The sequence below is a fragment of the Columba livia genome, chromosome 14 (genome assembly GCF_036013475.1).
Source record: "Columba livia isolate bColLiv1 breed racing homer chromosome 14, bColLiv1.pat.W.v2, whole genome shotgun sequence".
NCBI classification, from domain to species: domain Eukaryota; kingdom Metazoa; phylum Chordata; class Aves; order Columbiformes; family Columbidae; genus Columba; species Columba livia.
The window spans coordinates 14,875,780-14,893,741 of NC_088615.1; the positions used below are offsets into that span (position 1 = coordinate 14,875,780).

The window sequence follows — 17,962 nt, forward strand, 5'->3', positions numbered from 1 at the left end:
GCATCTCTTTTCTTCAGGGCTCCTTTCAAAATTAACTGCTGGCTGAGCCCATGGGCAGATTATGAATTAACACCAAGAATGGATTTAATTAAACCTCTTTTTCCCATTTAACTTTTAATGTGCAAACAGCCTTAGTCTTTAAAACAAAAATCTTGATGCTTTTTAAAATTACTTCCTCCTGAAAGACTAAGAAATTGTATGGAATATCTAGAGCTGAGAAAGAGAAACAATAAAGTAGTTTTGATCGTGTATGTTAGAATTGGGTAGAACTTGTAACCTGTTCTTAATTAGTAATAATTTTTCACTTAGTAAGATCACACAGTACTTGAACTAGCTGCTGGCAGTTCCTAAAAAGAAAGGTAATTAAGGAAAGGCTTTTTTCAGAATTGAATGTGCAGTATACAAAAATTAGAGCAGTGACATCATTTTTAAAAGGAGCTGTCTTAATTTTAGCAGTCATTTCAATTTCAAGAAAAATGCATTTCCTTCAAAAAAATCACAGCCAGTTTCATTAGTATGCTGGGATCTAATAATATGTGTAACACACCACAGCTTGTACTGTAGCCACTTTGCAATTTGAAGATAGTACGATTTGTAGCTGATAGTGTGAAAATAGTGGTGACTAAAAATACCTTTGGATCAAATTCTGTTGTTAAATTCAACAAAATGCCTGTTTTCACCTACCACTGTTTCATTTCAGTTTTTGGTATCACGATGTTTTGCTATGCTCTGAAATTGCATGAATTTATTTTATCCATCCACTAGGTGAAATCTAGAAAGATAAATTGCGTTTTGGTGTAGCACACACCTAGTAGTCTGCAAAAATACTTCACTGGTGATGAAAATATTTGTTGCTGTATGGACTAAACGTTATCTTGCACAAGAAGTGATTATAGTATTACAGTGGCACCTCGGTTTTCATAGTTAAAAAACAAACAAACAGACAAAACCAACATCAAGACACACTGCTCCTAATCCATTTTTACTGTTAACAGCTGACACTGCTTTATTCACAGGTTTTGCTGAAAAGTAATTCCTGTAGCAAGCACAGTGCTGCAAAGCACATTAGCTAAGAAAAATGCCAACTACCTTGTATGTAGGTCCTCCACTTTTTTGCAGAATTGGGGCAGCTGAGTTGTTTGGCAGAGACCATCATACCATAATATTAATTGAAGCCTTAAAAAGGAGCAGTAACCCTGTGCTGCCCAAAGCTAGAGCAAAAATATGGTAGGCACTGTGTAGTGGCATTGCATATAAATATCTCAGCAGAAACAGAGTGTTATACTTTTTATTTTAGTGTTAGACTAGCTAAAAAAAGACAACTTTGGCTGTCACACGTCCACAACCAAGAAGTGTTACGCTTCTTAGGATATAACATTACCTCTGCTCAAGATTTGGGGAGAACAGACTGTGAGACACGGGCTCAGACCAGCCCCACCATCCAGGGTGTCTCCCCACGGTCACCTGTCCCTTCACACACAGAGTTTGGAGTGGCAGTAGCGGCACCAGGAGCCACCACAGGCCAGCGAGGGGAGATGGCCACTGGAAAAGACAGACAGGAGAGATTTTTAAATAAAAATAGCCATGAGCGTAGGTCCAATCCAATGAGAAGTGCCCGTGCTCCCATACTGCTGCTTATCTCCACTGCAGCCAGAAAAGAGAAGCAGGAAACAGAAATGTAAAACAGGGTCATGGGTTTTGTTTTTAAAACATCATTTTGGCAACTAAAATACATCATTAGTTCGTAATCCCTGCTGAGTGAGAGTTACCATTATTAATTTAGTGACTTAGCTTTTTCAACTAGATATGAAGACAGGGTTTTAGTGGTTAAACCCAGAGCTGGATCTTCCCAGAGCTCACCCTGGTACTGAGCTGTCACCCACCCTGCAGCTCCTGCTTTTCCGTACTGGGCCTGAGAGATGGGGAAGGATATTCATGGTACCTAAATTTAGACATCTGAATTACAAGTCTAGCTTCTCACTGCATTTAATGGAGCCTCCTGAGACCTGATGACAGCTAATAGAAGTAGGTCATAGAAGAGAAACCGTGTGTTTTCCCAAAGGACTCTGCAGATGTTTTTAGTAACCTAATGAAATATCATTTTACAAGACAGTTTATAGGTTACGGTAGCCCCATCAGAAGGTGTCAGAGATGGAACAAGTATTGCATAAAGTAAAATGTCTGGATAATCCATGTGCTGTAATGGAAAAAGAATGAAAGAGGTGGTGTACCCCTGAGGAACTATTTTGGGTAAATTTAAAGCAATATTTCCTGTGCCTGTTCAGGGTGGATTACTGCAATTCTGTAAAGTGCCACACTGTAATAAAAATTATGAGTTCCACTGCTACTTGAAATTAAAGAGGTCAAGGATGGGTTTCCTAAATTTGTGTATTTCTTGTATTTATTACATATACTTATTTCTCATTTGCCTGCTTACTTTTGATTTTCAGATGTCAAAAGCTGGTTGGTGATGTTTGGATTTCAGCTTAGCAACATTATTCCTGGTTTCCCTAGAGCAAAAATGTACTTTGTGTCACCTCCATATGAGTTGTCCGAGAGTCAAGCATGTGAAAATGGACAGGTAGGCAGAAATATGAAGTTATCTTTCTTGATAAATTTGCCCCACTCTGTGAATAGAACTGCTGGCTCTTCTGTAGTTACAGCAGAAGGCCAAGTATTTATTTTAGTGTAAAGTGAAGTGGGTATAGCTAGATTTTATACTAATGAACATAGGCCTTTCTTGCCAGCCTTCATTGTTATCATAATTACAGTGTCATTAGTTTGTCTTTTATTGAGTTCTTCCTTGATTAACAAGTTGTAACTCGATTAACTTGATTAGCAATGACAAAGGAAGACAGTGTCAGGCTAATTCATCCTGTGTTCTACCTTTGGTAAAGCCATCCTTATAACGTACATGATGCAATAAACTTAGATTGGTACTTGCTGTGGTGCTAAGAAATGGTTCTTCTTCTCACCCTGTAATAGGATTTCTCATCAATTTTTGTCCAATGTTTTCCATGATTAGAGGCTTTGGTTTGCTACTCCAGTTAACTCGGTTACCGTGCTCATACTCATCAGGCTAAGGGTGGAAGATGGTATATGCTTTCCACCTTTATAATAAATTCTGACCCATTTAATAACCTTAGAGTACTAGGCCAATTCCAAACTTGGTCTTTTCTAACCTTACATCACATTCGTGGTAATACAGCTGAAATCATATAAACCTAAACATAGCGCTTTCACAGGCCTCTAAGTCACTTGAATGTCTAAATCCCCTCTTCAGGAATTTCTTTGGTATTTTGAAGCCCAAGTCTCATCTGTTTTCAAAAAGGCTTACATTCAAAAGCATTTCAGTTATATAGACGGGTTGAAATCTCTGGGCAAAAATGTCCAGAGGTTAAGTGCCATCTTTTAATAGATTGATTCTGTTTGCTTTAAGTTCTCATTAAAACTGTGCTAGACTTGGGTCTTACTTAGTCTTGTAACAAACATTATGTAATTTTCAAAAACTGATTTATGGTACATATATGCTACAAGGGTGATTAATGAGAAGGATTTTAGTTGGTATTACTGATAGCAAAATAATTTGTCAAATGAGTGTTTAACCTGATTCTGAACAGGATATATACAGGGGTGGGTAGCTGTGGGTGCTCTTCGCATAGTGTAGAATTTTTCACACCATGGCTTTCCTTTAAAAAAGCAAAGCAAAGATTAATATCAGTCTCTGAAATAAGTAATTTCAGATCTGTATCTTATTTGGCATTGTTTTGTTTTGTTTTCCCCAGCTAATCACAGGAGTTCAGCAGACAACCGAAAGACACAACCAAGCTTTCATGGCTCTTGAGGGCCAGGTCATATCTAAAAGGTTACATGCCAATATTAGAGAAAAAGCAGGTCACTGGTTCGCAACAACCACTCCGATCATCGGGAAAGGAATCATGTTTGCTGTGAAGGAAGGCCGTGTCACCACCGGCATTTCCAGCATCGCCACAGACGACAGCAGAAAGATTGCCTCCGTCCTGAACAGCGCTCACTACCTGGAAAAAATGCACTACAGCATCGAGGGCAAGGACACCCATTACTTTGTCAAGATCGGCTCGGCTGACAGCGACCTCGTCACCCTCGCCATGACCAGCGGACGGAAGGTCCTGGAGAGCGGAGTCAACGTCACCGTCTCCCAGCCTACTCTCCTCGTCAACGGGAGGACTCGAAGGTTCACAAATATTGAGTTTCAGTATTCCACCCTGCTGATCAACATCCGCTACGGACTGACCCCCGACACGCTGGACGAGGAGAAGGCGAGGGTGTTAGACCAGGCTCGGCAGCGAGCCCTAGGCTCAGCCTGGGCCAAGGAGCAGCAGAAGGCACGGGATGGCCGAGAGGGCAGCCGCGTATGGACAGACGGAGAGAAGCAGCAGCTTCTGAACACGGGAAGGGTTCAAGGTTACGAGGGATATTATGTCCTGCCCGTGGAGCAGTACCCTGAGCTAGCAGACAGTAGCAGCAACATCCAGTTCTTAAGACAGAATGAAATGGGAAAGAGGTAACAAATTAACCTGCTGTCATCCTTTGCTGGATGAATCAGTAGCCGTAACTGTTATCTCCTCTCCTAAGGAGATGAAGACCTAAATGGGGGCACTAGGCTGAGCTACTTTGGGATAGTAAGTGGCAAAAAAGCTCATATTTTTTGAGTTAAATGCTACTGTTCAAGTGATTAAAAACCACATCCTGAAGTGGACTAAAGCCAGACTGAAAACTAACCATACAAATTAAAAAGTACCCCTGAAATATTACCCACTTGTTCTGGGTCTAAAGAAAAACAAAAAGAAGGCCTCGTATTGTATTACCTCACTCCATTCACACGTGAGCAAACTAAGAAATCCAAGTGGGCCACTTTCACTAACCAGCTGATGAAACACAGATGATTCAGACTGCTTGTTTGATAAATATCCAAGAGGTTTTCATTTAAAGCAAAATACAGGTGCATTTAAAACATGACTTTGGGGTGATTTGTGTGTAGCAACTGGAGGACAATGAGAATGCAAGTGAGAGCGCACTGGAAATAGTAAAGAAAAATATATTTAAAAGTAACAAAACCACACTTGCACTCTGACCCTCCACTTGTCTGGCCTGAAGCTTAACTTACTCAAAGAGGGCAGAGTGTAAAGTTACATTCAAAACGGTGGCTATAAATCACTACAAATAAATTTCATACTCTGTTTGTCTTTGAAGATTTCCATTGTGGACAGTATAACACAGTTACAGGGTGTAGTCTGTTTAGATTCAGTAGTTTGTTGGTATCAGTTCCAGTAGAGCTGTGGGCATTGTGTTACACTATTGCAAATGGGCACCACGTCAGATCACCCTGTACATACATCAGCCAGAAGGCACAATCACTGTTTCAGATTTAAAAATTATTAGTGTGTTTGTTTGGTCGAGAAACTGAGACAATCACATTACGGTCACCACAAAAAAAAGAAAAAATTAAAAAAAAAGTCTAATACGAACTTTGGTACAAGAACTTTTTTGTAATATACATGTATGAATTGTTCATTGAGTTTTTATATTAATTTTAATTTGCTGCTAAGCAAAGACTAGAGACAGGCAAAGATAATTTATGGCAAAGTGTTTAAATTGTTTATACATAAATAAAGTCTCTAAAACTCCTGTGAATTACTTGTCTTCCATTGTGAAATCTTTTAAAAATGAAAAAAATGTAGAGTCTGTCACCTAATGCACACAGCATCTTATACGTCGAAATGCCTCGCTGTTGTAGTACTGTGGAGCCTACAGAGAGCTGGTCCTTTGATCTCTGGGTAAGCAAAGTCCAACATGCAAATCACCCAAAACTCTTTTTAGGACACAGCAGAATGTTGGTAAATGAAAATTCCCTCTATGCACCTCGTGACTAGCAACCCTCAAACTGCCACATTTCAATACTGGAATTCGTTTAATTGCCCATAGGTAACAACCAAACAGTTTGAACAGAATATTAAATGGAATACAGGAGGCCCAGCTGTGAGCCAGAAAGCCCCCATGAAATGTCTTTGGGAGATTGCTTATCTCTACCACATTTAAAGGCTGGAGGTAAGATCAAAGACCCTCTCCTAAGCAAACAGTCACTCCTGATGATGGTAAAAGGGAACTATCCATCAACCAGAGCCGTGCTGCTTTTGTCTTATTTAAGTGTGTAGAGGGTTGAAATGAGAACCCATCTCACAGTCTCCTATGTGCTTGTGCTGGTTTGACTGAACGTGAATTAATTTTCTTCATGCAGTTAGAAACCTTTCTTTTTCATAGCTAGAACGGTTGTTGTTTTGATTTAGTTTGAGAACAAGAATATAACACCCCAGGACAGAATAAATATTTTTTAGTTGTCGTGTGAGAGCCAAAGTCTTTTGTGAGCTCCCTGCCTCCAGGTGTGGGCAGCTGGGAAGGGGGACAGACCTTGACTGACATCCAGACTGATCAGTGAGAATATTCCATTCATCAGTGTCATGCTCTGTATCTGACTAGATTTTCTGGGTAGGGGTTCTGCTCTGTTTCAGTGGAATTCTGTTCAGGAGTTCTTTTAGTTCAGCTTTTTGCCATTTTACTGTTCTGCAGAGGCCACTGGGCCTTTCTGCCTTTTTCTCTCCTCTCTCTCGGGCATCAGCTGTTCTGGACCAGGTGCTAGTTCCTGGCACTGACTGCTCAGCTCGGATGGAGTACATGAGGAAGGGCACTGAATATCTCTTACTTTATGTTTTATTTTCCATTGCATATATATATATAGTAGTAGTACTGGTTTGTTAGTATTATTTTGTTATTTTATTAAACTGTGTTTATCTGAATCCATGAGTTTCTCCCTTCCCTTTTGATTCTCTCCCTTATTTGGGAGTGCAGTTGCAGCAAGCAAGCATGTATTGTGGTTTTGAATTGCTAGCTCGGGTTAAAACATGACAATCCTTTATTCTGTTTCCAATCTCCTGAAGCTGAAACTCTTCAGAATTAGAGATTCTGCTGCTTCATTTTATCCTTCTGCAAAATTAACCTTAACCAAACTGCAAGTGAAGTACTCTCTTTAATATTAATTAGTATGGGAGGAGCTGTGACAGGTTGCAGGGCATGCAGTCACAAAGACGAGGCTCCCTATCCAGCTCCTTTGCAAGTAACGTATGTGTCATCGGGATGTTCTTAGACAAAACTTTTGAAAGTGGTCCCGTCATGCTAGCTGAACACAGAGACCATTTATTCCAGGGCTATCAATGGTTTCCAAAGCCCATGGGCAACCTTGCACAGATTCCATGGAAAGCCTTAGCAATACACTTGAGCTCTTAGATCCAGGTTTATGCTGGAATTGAGCAAGGTCATTCCCAACCTTACCTCTCATTTTCTTTGTGTTTGCAAACAGACTCCCTGCTGCGTTGAGCAGTGCATCTACCTGCGCACCTACCCAGCCTGTCCTTTTGGCAAGTAAACAGTAACATGTCCACTTACTTAGAAAACCCTTGTGTGGTGCATCAAAGAGATTGGAAGAAATAACTGTATTTTTTAATTATAACAAAGAACTAGATGCTCTTATGTCTGAAAAAATAGCTGACTGTTAGAGGCCATACCAAAGAGCTTTCCACCTACAGAATGGGGGAGATAGCTGGACTGATGTGGCCACAGCCAACCACTTAGTGCCTCCTCTCGTGTGGTCCCATCTGAGTTTGCCCTGTTTCTAGAGGTATCTTTTTCACCCGTTTCCCTTCTACAACACTCCCTCTTTGCACTCCTGTTCCTCTCAAAGTTCTTGGGTTTGTTTTGTTATTTTTTTTCTCCTCTCTCCTCCTTGCTACACTTTTTTATGTATGGAATAACCTACAGCAACACCATTGAGACATTATTGGCGTCCTTCATATGGAAGAGCAGCTAATCGGTGGCTTCAAGAGTGGCACTGTGGCTGTGTCCCCAACAGCGCTGTGACCAGGAGAGGCCAAGGGTGGTCATGTAAGACCTGGCTCCTCGCCAAGGGCAGGCACAGTGCACGGGCCCTGGCCAGCCCATGGGCTACCAACGCGACCTTGGGCTTTGTCATTCCAACTCGCTCAAGCGTAAGCTGCCTGCAGAGTGGACACAAATCCAACAATAGGCTTCTGTTTGAAGCTGTAATAAAACCAGGTGGAGAGTCAGCATTAGGGTACATTTCCTTTTTTTTCCTATTGTGTTGCTGTAACTGAATGGATTCGCTATTTATGACCTTGTATTTTGGTTTGAAAAAACTGGTTTGCCTCCTGACTCAGCCCAAAGCCTTGATGGCTGGTGTAGACATGTCTCTCAGCACACCCTGCTCCTCACCACCACTGGTGTGTTTTGCCTCTTGAGGTCGCACTCCATGGCTTTTTGGCCGCATGATGGCAGTTCTGCCCACAAGATGCTCAGAGGTACCAGCCTTTGCCTCCCTGCACTGCCCGTCCCCAGCAGTGCCTGCCTGGCCAATAGAAGCTCCTCCTAAGGCTGGGCCAGACCAATGGATCCACAATACTCTCATGGGAAAAAATGTGGGGAAGGAAGTATTTAAACGTTTTTGTTTGTTTGTTGTTTCTTTGTTGTTTCTTTGCTACCTGGAGTGCAAGGCCTGACACACAGTGGGCTCTGAGAATGCACAGAACCAGCCTGAAATCTGCACAGGAGCCCAGCTCTGGTACTGTTAGTTCTGAGCTCCTACCCCTTGGGTAATGTAGCATCTCTGATGTTTCCTGCCAGAAATGAATGTGCCAGCAGCATTCTGCCTCTGTAATGTTACCCTGTGAGCCTCTGATCTTCAGGTAGCCCAGGCTCACCATTGCTGTAAGAGCAGAAGAGCTGCACATCTCTCATCTGCCCAGGACATGACCGTAGCACCTCCTCCCAAGGCTCTCCCATGTTTGTTGATCAAGAGTTTCCTGTGCAAACAAGCATCAGCCTGCCGCAGGAATCTGAGAAAACCTAATTGGAACTAAGTGCCATTGAATAATTTGCATTAGCTGTTTTGTGCTATAATTTCTGCCAGGCTGACCCTTTTGCCAACAGTCTCGCAAACGCTTCTAAAGCGCTCAGTGATGATCGAACATGGCAATATGTCTGATATTCAACTTTAAGGCTACAGCCCTAGGAAACCCAAAAGGTAAAGTTTCTGTCACCCTGTTGTACTGCCTCGTGTTCATGTAGTGGTCTTGCATGAGGACCACATGGTAAGGTCAGTCATATACTCAGGTGGCCTTTATTTTAACTGTGCATCTGTTCAAAGGTGAGATCTTACTTTACAAACTAAGGTAGGATGGCCTTACAAGTCCTGCACCATCCAAATGTTAAGCACAAGGCCCTTAATCTCAGGAAATACAGATTTTTATTCAGAAGACAAGACCTTCTAGAGCTATAATTTTTTCTCTAAAGAGAAATTAACAGTAGACATCCCTGGGCAGTTTTGAATGTGGGAATGAGGCTTTACCAGACAGATGTCATGTATAACAGGTTCCTTGGCTCTAGCTAAGCAGGGTAATGAAAAGGTACCAGGACCCTTTTGCCTCTGAGCTTTTCTGCCAACAAGGAAAATTCCTTCCCACCCACTTCATGTACAGCCTGCAGCATAAAGGTTTCTTATTTACAAGGATTACTTAGTTTAAACCCTACTCATTGCATTTGAAACCTGCGACTCCTCTGGAATCAAACTCACCTCTGCACCTCAGTGGCACCAAGCACCAGGGGCTGTGTGCTCACAGAAGAGTTTAAGACAGGGTCATCCTCCACCACAGCACAGTGACCAAGGCAGCTGCAGAAGACATTTCACTCGCCAGGTCTCGATCAGCAGAGAGAACTTACAGCTTTATAGCCACTTTCAGCCCATGGAAAACAGCGCAGGAGTGCTGGCTCTAGCAGGTGGTTCCACTGGGCAGAGGCGTCACAGGAGGCTCCTGGTCCTGCCTGGTACCGTTATACACACCTTACATGCTCCAACTGCCTGTTTAGGTTCATAATACCTAAACAATTCTCTCTCCCTTGCCATTTATGTTTGTCAGCTCCCTAATGAACATAGTTGCATGCAATGCCTGAACATGACCAAGAGCTCTAGAATGGCAAATACTCTTACCGGTGTCCAAGCACTAACTCCCATGTGTTGATGAAGCCTTTTCTGCTCCTACCTAACCCAACGCAGCAGTGCTGGGCAGATCTAGAGTCACCGTCACAAACTGTATGTGTCTCCAGCAACACCTAAGGTGTGATTACCTGAGCTATTATGAAGAGCAAGTGGTGTTTAAGAAGCAGTTGAGACCTGGTCACACAACACTCATCACAACATGCTTTGGCACACCCTTACAGCTGGACCTGTCACACTAATGGGCTAAACTGGTAATTTTAATCTCAGCTGACTGACAGCCCAGAGTATCAGCTCTGCCTCCCCACTGCCACCACCAAAGTAAATAAAAACCGAAAGAGGCGGCAGCGCTGGTGTGAAGTGCTCAGGTACCCCAGTCAGCCAGATGACCCAGGCAAGGACACGGCTTGGCAGAGCGGCAGGGGCTCGACCCCTCCGGCCTCTCCCATGCACACACCTTGTTTGGGTGGCTGCACACGGTGGGCAGGTCAACCTGCAACCACTGGCCCCAAGAGGCACTTCTAACCTGGGGAACGTGAGGTTTGCATCAAGGCAAGAGTCAGTGCCCCAGCAGATGCTCTGTTCCCATACATGTGCTTCAGTTCACCTGCAGCTGCTCTGGTGGGCCCAAGTGCCACCAGCCCTACCCAGACTTCCCCACACCTCCTGTGACAGGAGTGGGCTGTTCCTCTTTCCAGAAGAGTTCTTCAAAATATATATTTCATGTAACGAGATAGGCTTTCCCTTATTTCCATGTTCATTAAAATGTTTGTGTGGTGTCTTAGCCTCTACCAAGGATTTAATGGTTCTGGAATTAGTCAGGCTACTTCTGTGAAGCTTTTGCGCCAAGGAGAAAAAAAAAAGGGCGAGTAATAAAGTGAAATGTGGTAAAAACACCATGGGAGTGAGCTGTGTGCCAGCTTTCGGAGAGAAGCAAGTGAATGCAGCCAATTTATAAATCCTTAACAAATAATAGGATTTACAATGGAAGTGGCAGTTAAGCCGTCATGAGTACAGAAGGTGGCAGACAGTGTACTGTAATGCTGTCCGTGCTGTGTTACAGACGCTCAACAGCATTGCTATTGGAGAAATTACATTTACAGAAGTTTTACATCTTTAGATGGCAGCTTCTGGCAGGCTTTAGTCTAATTTTGTGGTTGCGTATACAAAGAAAACCTGCCAGCAGTGTTGTGTTGGCTGTACTACTGCCTGCCCTGTGACAGCCCAGGCCCTGTGATTGTTTCAAATACCTCTCCCTTCCCAACTTAATTAACTGAAGCAATCACATAAATTAAACTAAAATATTAAGAAAGATTAAAAGAGTTAAAAATGAGACTCTTGTTCACCTCTATGGGCGGTAGTGGTCTTTTTGAAGACATGTCCACTTCAGTGCCTGCTCTCTGCCCACATGGGGAAGGCAGGCTGTCAAAAAGCCCCTGATGAACACCTGCGAGGACAGTTTTCACACCTGACACAGCACAGGGCCCTGATTAAAAAGCATGGGGTGGTGGCTGAGGGAGGACTTGGAGTTCATCTCCTTCCTTCAGGTCTCACAGAGTCACAGGATGGGAGAGGCAAACCTGCTGTTCAAAGGAGGGACTCAGAACCATGTCCAGTGAGATTTTGAGTATCTTCAAGGATGGAGACCACAGCCTCCCTGGCCAATCTGTGCAGTGCTCAGTCACCTTGCAGTAAAATAAGTATTTCTCGGGTTTAACTAAAATTTTCTGTATTTCTACCTGTGCCTGTTGCCCCTTGTTCTGTCACTGGGCACCACTGAGACAACCCTGGCTTCCTCATCATTACTCCTTCCTTCAGATAGTCCTACACACCAATAAGATCCCCCCCAAACCACCAGACACCTCCTCTCCAGGCTGAACAGTTCCAGTTCAGGCTCTCCCCATACACTGCATGCTCCAGTCCCTCCATCACCTTCATGTTGGACTCTCCAGTATGTCCACATCTGTCTTGCACCAGGTCACCCAGAAGCAGACAAAGCACCTCCTCAAGCTGCTGGTGATGCTCTGCCTAACGCAGCCCAAGATGCTGCTGGCCTGCTTTGCCCCAAAGGCACATTGCCAGCTCATGGCCAACAAGTTGTCCTCCAAGTACTTTTCTGGAAAGCTGCTTTCCAGCCGGGTGGCTCCCAGCTTGTACTGGTACTTGGGGCTTTTCCTCCCCACATGCAGGACATTTCACTTCCCTTTGCTGAACTTCACAAGGCTCCTGTCAGCCCCTTTCTCCAGCCTGGATGCTAGAAGACCCCCTGGTTTATCAGCCACTCTGCCCAGAACCTCCCCCAGCTGCTACGACCCTCCAAAGACAGTAGGGAGCAGCCTGGAAGTGCCATCGGCCACCTCCCTCAGCTCTCCCAGCTGCATCCCTGCACATCCCAGGGAGCTCCTCCACATCCTTTTGTTGCTCCCTTACCTGATCCTGGCCCTGACGCGAAGTCTTCCTTGCTCCAGACCGTCTCTCTGGGCAGATCAGACCAGGAAAGACCAGAGGCCACGAAGGCACTGGGTGTCTCAGCCTTTTCCGTGTCACCAAGCCCCCCACTGCAGTTGGGCAGAGAGCTCACGCCGCCGGGCTGATCCTTCCAGAAACGCCCGTGTCCGTATTGGAGCGCGGCCCCGTGCTGAGCCCCAGCACATGTCACAAAGCACATGTCACAAAGCAGCTGCACCTGGCGGGGGCGTGTCCCGGAGCCCCGCTCCGCACCTCCGAGCGAGGCCCCAGCTGCGGCCGCCACGGCCCCGCATCTCCCGCATCCCCCCGCTCCCTCCTGCCCCCCGCATCCCCCGCTCCCCCCCCCCGTCCCGCACCCGCCGTTCCTCCCGCTCTCCACTCCTCTCCCACCTTCCGCACCCCCCGCTCCTCCAGCTGATACGTGGGATGCGGGGCTGCTGCGCTGCGGTGCTTCCTGCAGCTTCGTTACCCTCCACAAGGTCTGACATGGGCAAAGGGAAAAATACTGTTCTCAGTCATATTTGACATGGGGTTACGGAACTGCAAAACTCTCCGTGATTTAAAATTCATGCCTGTTTGCCTGAGGAAGCAGGTCTAGTTTGTTGTTCGTGCTTCCACTGCCCCACCCGGCCGCTCCCCCTGTGACAGGGGCATGATGCTGGCACTGCGGTGTTTTTACAGCTCACAATGCAATTACCGGTATCAGTGCACATGGACACAATTCCTTTTCCAAGCCTGTGCACATGCAGGCTGTTCCTCCTCATGTGCAGCAAAAGACACTTGTCACACTGGATGGGGACGAGCTCCAACTCTGCCGCATCCTGTGCATGTCCCACTGTCCCACTGTCGCGCTGCTGTGGGACCCCTGCACGGAGTTGTAGGTGACTCTGGGTTTGGGAGTCACAAGCCACACTGGCAGTAATGTGGAAGTTCATATTTTCAGGCCAGAAATGTGGAGAGCGCTGGGGCAGCTCTGTGGCTGGTGAGCTGACAAATGATCAAGAGAAAACTGCTTATGGGAGGAGATCTCCATAACTTCTGGGCAAGTAACGGGCTGGTAGAAGTAGCAACTGATACAAAACAAATTGATTTTTATGTCATGTAGGTTGACAGGTTGATGGAAATTTTTTTTCTTTTTCTTTTTTTGATAACTGAGGGTGACTGTGCCAGGGCTGGCTACCGAGGACGGCCCTGCCTCTGCCTTTCAGCACTGGCGCCATGTCCCCAGCACAGCCCCGCACTGAGCGGCTGGGTGACAGCTACCAAGAGCTGCGGGTGCCCCACGGGGGACACCGAGCACTTGGGGACTTGCACAGGGGTCATGCTGGTATCAAAGTCTCTCACCACTGTGAGAGCTCTGGCTTCGCTGGGGTGGTCTCCCATGTAGGTTAAGCAGCTCCCAGTTATTGTAAGATAGAAAACACACATTCGGCTCCTAGTGAATGTTGCAAGGGGTGTCCACATGCTGTGAGAAGACAAGAGACTCGATCTTTCCAGCAATGTCAAGAGAAGATTGCAGTGCAGCATTTCCAGTGGGTACACAAGAGTCGTATAAAACAACAGAGATAAAGGTTGTTTGTAAAAAAAAAAAAAAAAAAAAAAAAATCATATTTTGTTTGTAGGTGAAAAAAAATCTCAGAGCACCCAAAGGTCATAGTTAGGAATTTATTCCCTCACTGCAGGCTTGTTTGCTGAAAGATAAAGATCTTTGGTGCAGGTGTACAAAGTGCCAAGGATCGTGAAGGTGACACAGAGTAAAACCATGGCTGAGCAATGTGTTTATGGCAGCCTGGACAGCCCCATGAATCACAAGAACAGTCCCTATCGCAGCTGCCCTGTGACATATCCCATTCTCTGAGGCCAAGCTCAGCTAACAGAGCATTTTCCTGCCTTTGGGGGCTAACGATGCTGCTGTCGGAGCCAGCCTTGCCTGTGGCACGGGATGGCCTGAATGCTTGTGCTGGAGTAAATATTGACCCATGGCTTGGGAGAACCTGATCCAGCAGTGGCTGGGTACTGTCCTGCAGACCTGTGTCATAAACAGACCTGTGTTACAGCCCTGCCACACACTCACACTCCTGGTTATGGCAAGTTACTTCTGAACAGAGTAACCGAAAAAATACCCAGAGCAAAGGACTGGAAAAACATGGTTTCAGCCCTGGCAGGCTGTTGTTCAAGCATACAGTGATGTGGCTGTAGCTCAAGAGCATCTGGTCAGTGCAAACCTGAGGACTTCAGTGTCCTCCTGTGTCACAGGAGGTTGAGGAGGGCTCAGTTTGGACAGAGTCCCACAGACCTAGTGCTGCAAATGCATTTGTTTTCACAGGGCTCACGGCAGCTGAGGCTCCTTAAGGCTGTAGCTTCTATACTCAGCCACAGGTCTCTTGCCTTTACTTTTCAATCTCATTTTAGATGCCATGTGACACATTCTTGACGTTTTCCTTAGGTACACAATCTTATCCTATGCACTCACAAAAGCAAGTTACATATTTACTACTTAATAAACAAAGATGGGGGATTCTACTCAATGTTTTCAATGCTGAGTGGAGCATAAAGAACTACGCTAATGTTTACTAATGTTGTTTATGATAAACAGTAGGAGAAAGGTAGCTTGAAATTTAACATTAGAAATCCATAATCCGCTGCCTGAGGCATTCATAAAAGAAGGCTGAATTAAACTTTCCTCTTTGTCACAAACTTTTATTATTTAGTTTGATGAGCAGATCTTAAACCTTCCTACATGTATTTTCCAGCTGTCCTTTCTCTTTTAATTGGTTTTTAAAATGTATTTATTGATCACTCTTCCACTTTCTGTTAGCTTTGACACCAGCCCCTTGAAGAACCTTGTGTGCTTTAAGTCAGTCCGTTTGCTGTTTCGCAGAGGAAGTGCAGGTGTCTGGTGGGTCACACTGCAACCTGGGATGATGGGATGGAAGGAAAAATAAGCAATTACTGAAGGAGAGATGAGGGAGCGGGTGGTTTGTCTACGGGAGCGGTGGTGTCTCCTGCGCACGGTTGTGTGAGGGTGGCCAGAGCTGTCAGTAAGGCTGAGAACAGAAACAAAAGCCAGAGGGATAGGGGCTCCTGAACCCTGTGTTAAGGTGCTGCCAGTCATCAATAGGACTGTGACCTCCTCACCCAGGGACCACAAACCTTTCGGAGTCCAGCTCCGCAGTGCCTGGTGTAGCTGGTGCCTCTGTTCTGTGAGCTTGAACCAAAACTCCTTTCACACTGGAGTACCTCAGGTATGGTCAAGAATATTTGCTAACAACTACCTCAGCTTTTTATTTCCTGCCTAGATGGCTGAGAACATATGAAACCATAAATCTGAACACATAATAAAAGATAAAAAGTGCATTTGTTTTTAATACAGAAGGATGGTTGCATGCTCTCTCAGTACACTTTGTGGGACTGCTGAAATCCCCTGGGGTTTGGCCAGCACCACTACTCCCAGCTCTATTCCCCAGTAATGTAGAGTGTGAAATAGGAGAAAAAATAAAATTGTCAGAAAGTAAGACCTTATCTATAGCTTAAAGGGACAAAACATCCCAGAGCTTTGTTTTCTGTACAACAAAGTCAAAGAGTTAAGCAGCCTTGTTGAATCACTCAGGATGTGCCCATGTAGCACACTTGACCAGCAACACCCCCCTGCATGGATGCACTTTGTGGGAGAGCAATCAGCACATGCCCTAAGGAGTGAGTCCCAGATGAAATCATTTGTTCCAGACAGTGCCCAGTTGGGGCACAGTTGAATAGCATCTTGTTTCATAAACAAACTAGCCAGGGACCTCTTACCACCCTCTTTTGAGAGGCCAAAACACAGCAGCAATCCAGCCAGCCAGCTTCCCAGGGTGGTGGGAAACCCAGCCTGCTGCACGGGTCTGACTTAATTGTCCCCTTGCTAGAGGAACCTGAACCTCTTGCCTCTCACCCAGGCTACATGACAGTGTGTATAAGGGAGCATTGAACCAAACGCTGCTGTGTACAGAGCAAAACGACAGATGCCTCATCTGGAACAAGAGGTGCAGGGACTGGCCGGACCTGAGCAAGACACAGCCGACACCTGTCTGCGCTACAGGACGGCTTTGTGGATGTCAGCTGCTTTTTTATTTTCTTTTTTTTTCTTTTTGAAGGCCTCCAGCAATGGATACTTTGAAAGAAAACAATGAAGAGGCTTTGCCAATGTTCACAGAAAGTTCCGGTCGCGTTGGGACTGGAAAGTACAGCAGGTTGTGTGCGCTCTTCCCTGCCTGTGGGCACTTCTGTCCTTCCGGCCAGGCTGGAAACAGCTTCTGAAAGTGGGAAAGCTTTGGGCTGCTTCCAAAATGAAATGTTTCCTCTTTCCAAACCTGGTTTTGACTTTTCTTAAAAGCTAAAATGCCATTTGAAAACTGAAAAACATTGACGTACAGTCTGGGGGTGGGCTGGATGGGGACAAGATTTCTAGAAGGGTAAGGTAACCCTCCCCAGAAACAGTATGATTGCTTCAAGTTGAACAATGCTAGAGGTTTTAACCAAAATGTGGCATTTCAGGTAAATGTAATTGTTCCCTTCAATTGAATTCAAACCCATTTTTCCTCCTATTTCAGTTCAGACACCTGAAGAAACCTGTTGGGGGCTAAGAGACCAATATTGTGCTCTAGTAGCTTTTGACATTTGTGGTTTTGTTATTCACAGTCAGTAAGAATAGAGCTTTACGTGTTGAGTACAAAAATACAGACTTTTGAATGTAACAGGGAAAAAAAAAAGGCAGCAAGCAACCAGCTTTTCCAAACCAGAAATTACCAACAGAAAATGGCTGCTTTTGCTACTGAATAATTTGTCACCCGTTCCATTGTGGGCCCAGCAGAGCTGGCTGGTACGGTGGCCTGTGCACACGAGGTCGTGCCAGAGACATTGGCCCCGGGGCAACAAAGTAAGGTTTCTGCAGACTTTGTTCTCTGCCCTGCTCTTCCTTTTCACATAGCTGAGAGCTTACCTGCGAACCAAACCTTCCCTTTCTCTGCTCATGAGAAAACAATCACCTGTTTGTTTATTGCTATACAGTTCAAACAGACTCTGATAACGCTGAATTCTTTTGTTGTGAGTGTAAGTGGTAAAAGGGAGTAAGTTACCATATGCACAGTCCTGATTACATTCATCAATTCATGTGTTTCAGTGAGAGAGGTTTGTGGGTTTTTTTGAGCTAAAAAATAAAGAGGGGTGGAGGGGTTCTTTTGACCTGAGTCAGAACTACCTGCAAATATTTTCTCAGGTATTTATTTCAAAAGCAATTATCTTTATAAAACTACACAATTACTTTCCTCATAAACACAGTTGATGACATCCGGAAAAGGTATTTGGTTGGCTTCTTTACATAGTCTTTTTCTAGATGATCTACACGGGTTCTGAAAA

General features: G+C 44.9%; 1 protein-coding gene across 17 annotated transcripts in view; it reads left to right on the forward strand.

Moving 5' to 3' along the window:
* Positions 1–5,673, forward strand: part of TENM2 (teneurin transmembrane protein 2) — a 645,420-nt gene extending 639,747 nt beyond the window's left edge. For all 17 annotated transcript variants that reach the window (XM_065030083.1, XM_065030081.1, XM_065030084.1 and 14 more), the window contains 2 exons: positions 2,451–2,581; positions 3,786–5,673. In XM_065030083.1, coding sequence (XP_064886155.1) covers positions 2,451–2,581; positions 3,786–4,547 — 893 coding nt within the window. In that variant the 3' untranslated portion in view covers positions 4,548–5,673. The remainder of the gene's footprint in view (positions 1–2,450; positions 2,582–3,785) is intronic.
* The last annotated feature ends 12,289 nt before the right edge of the window (positions 5,674–17,962 follow it).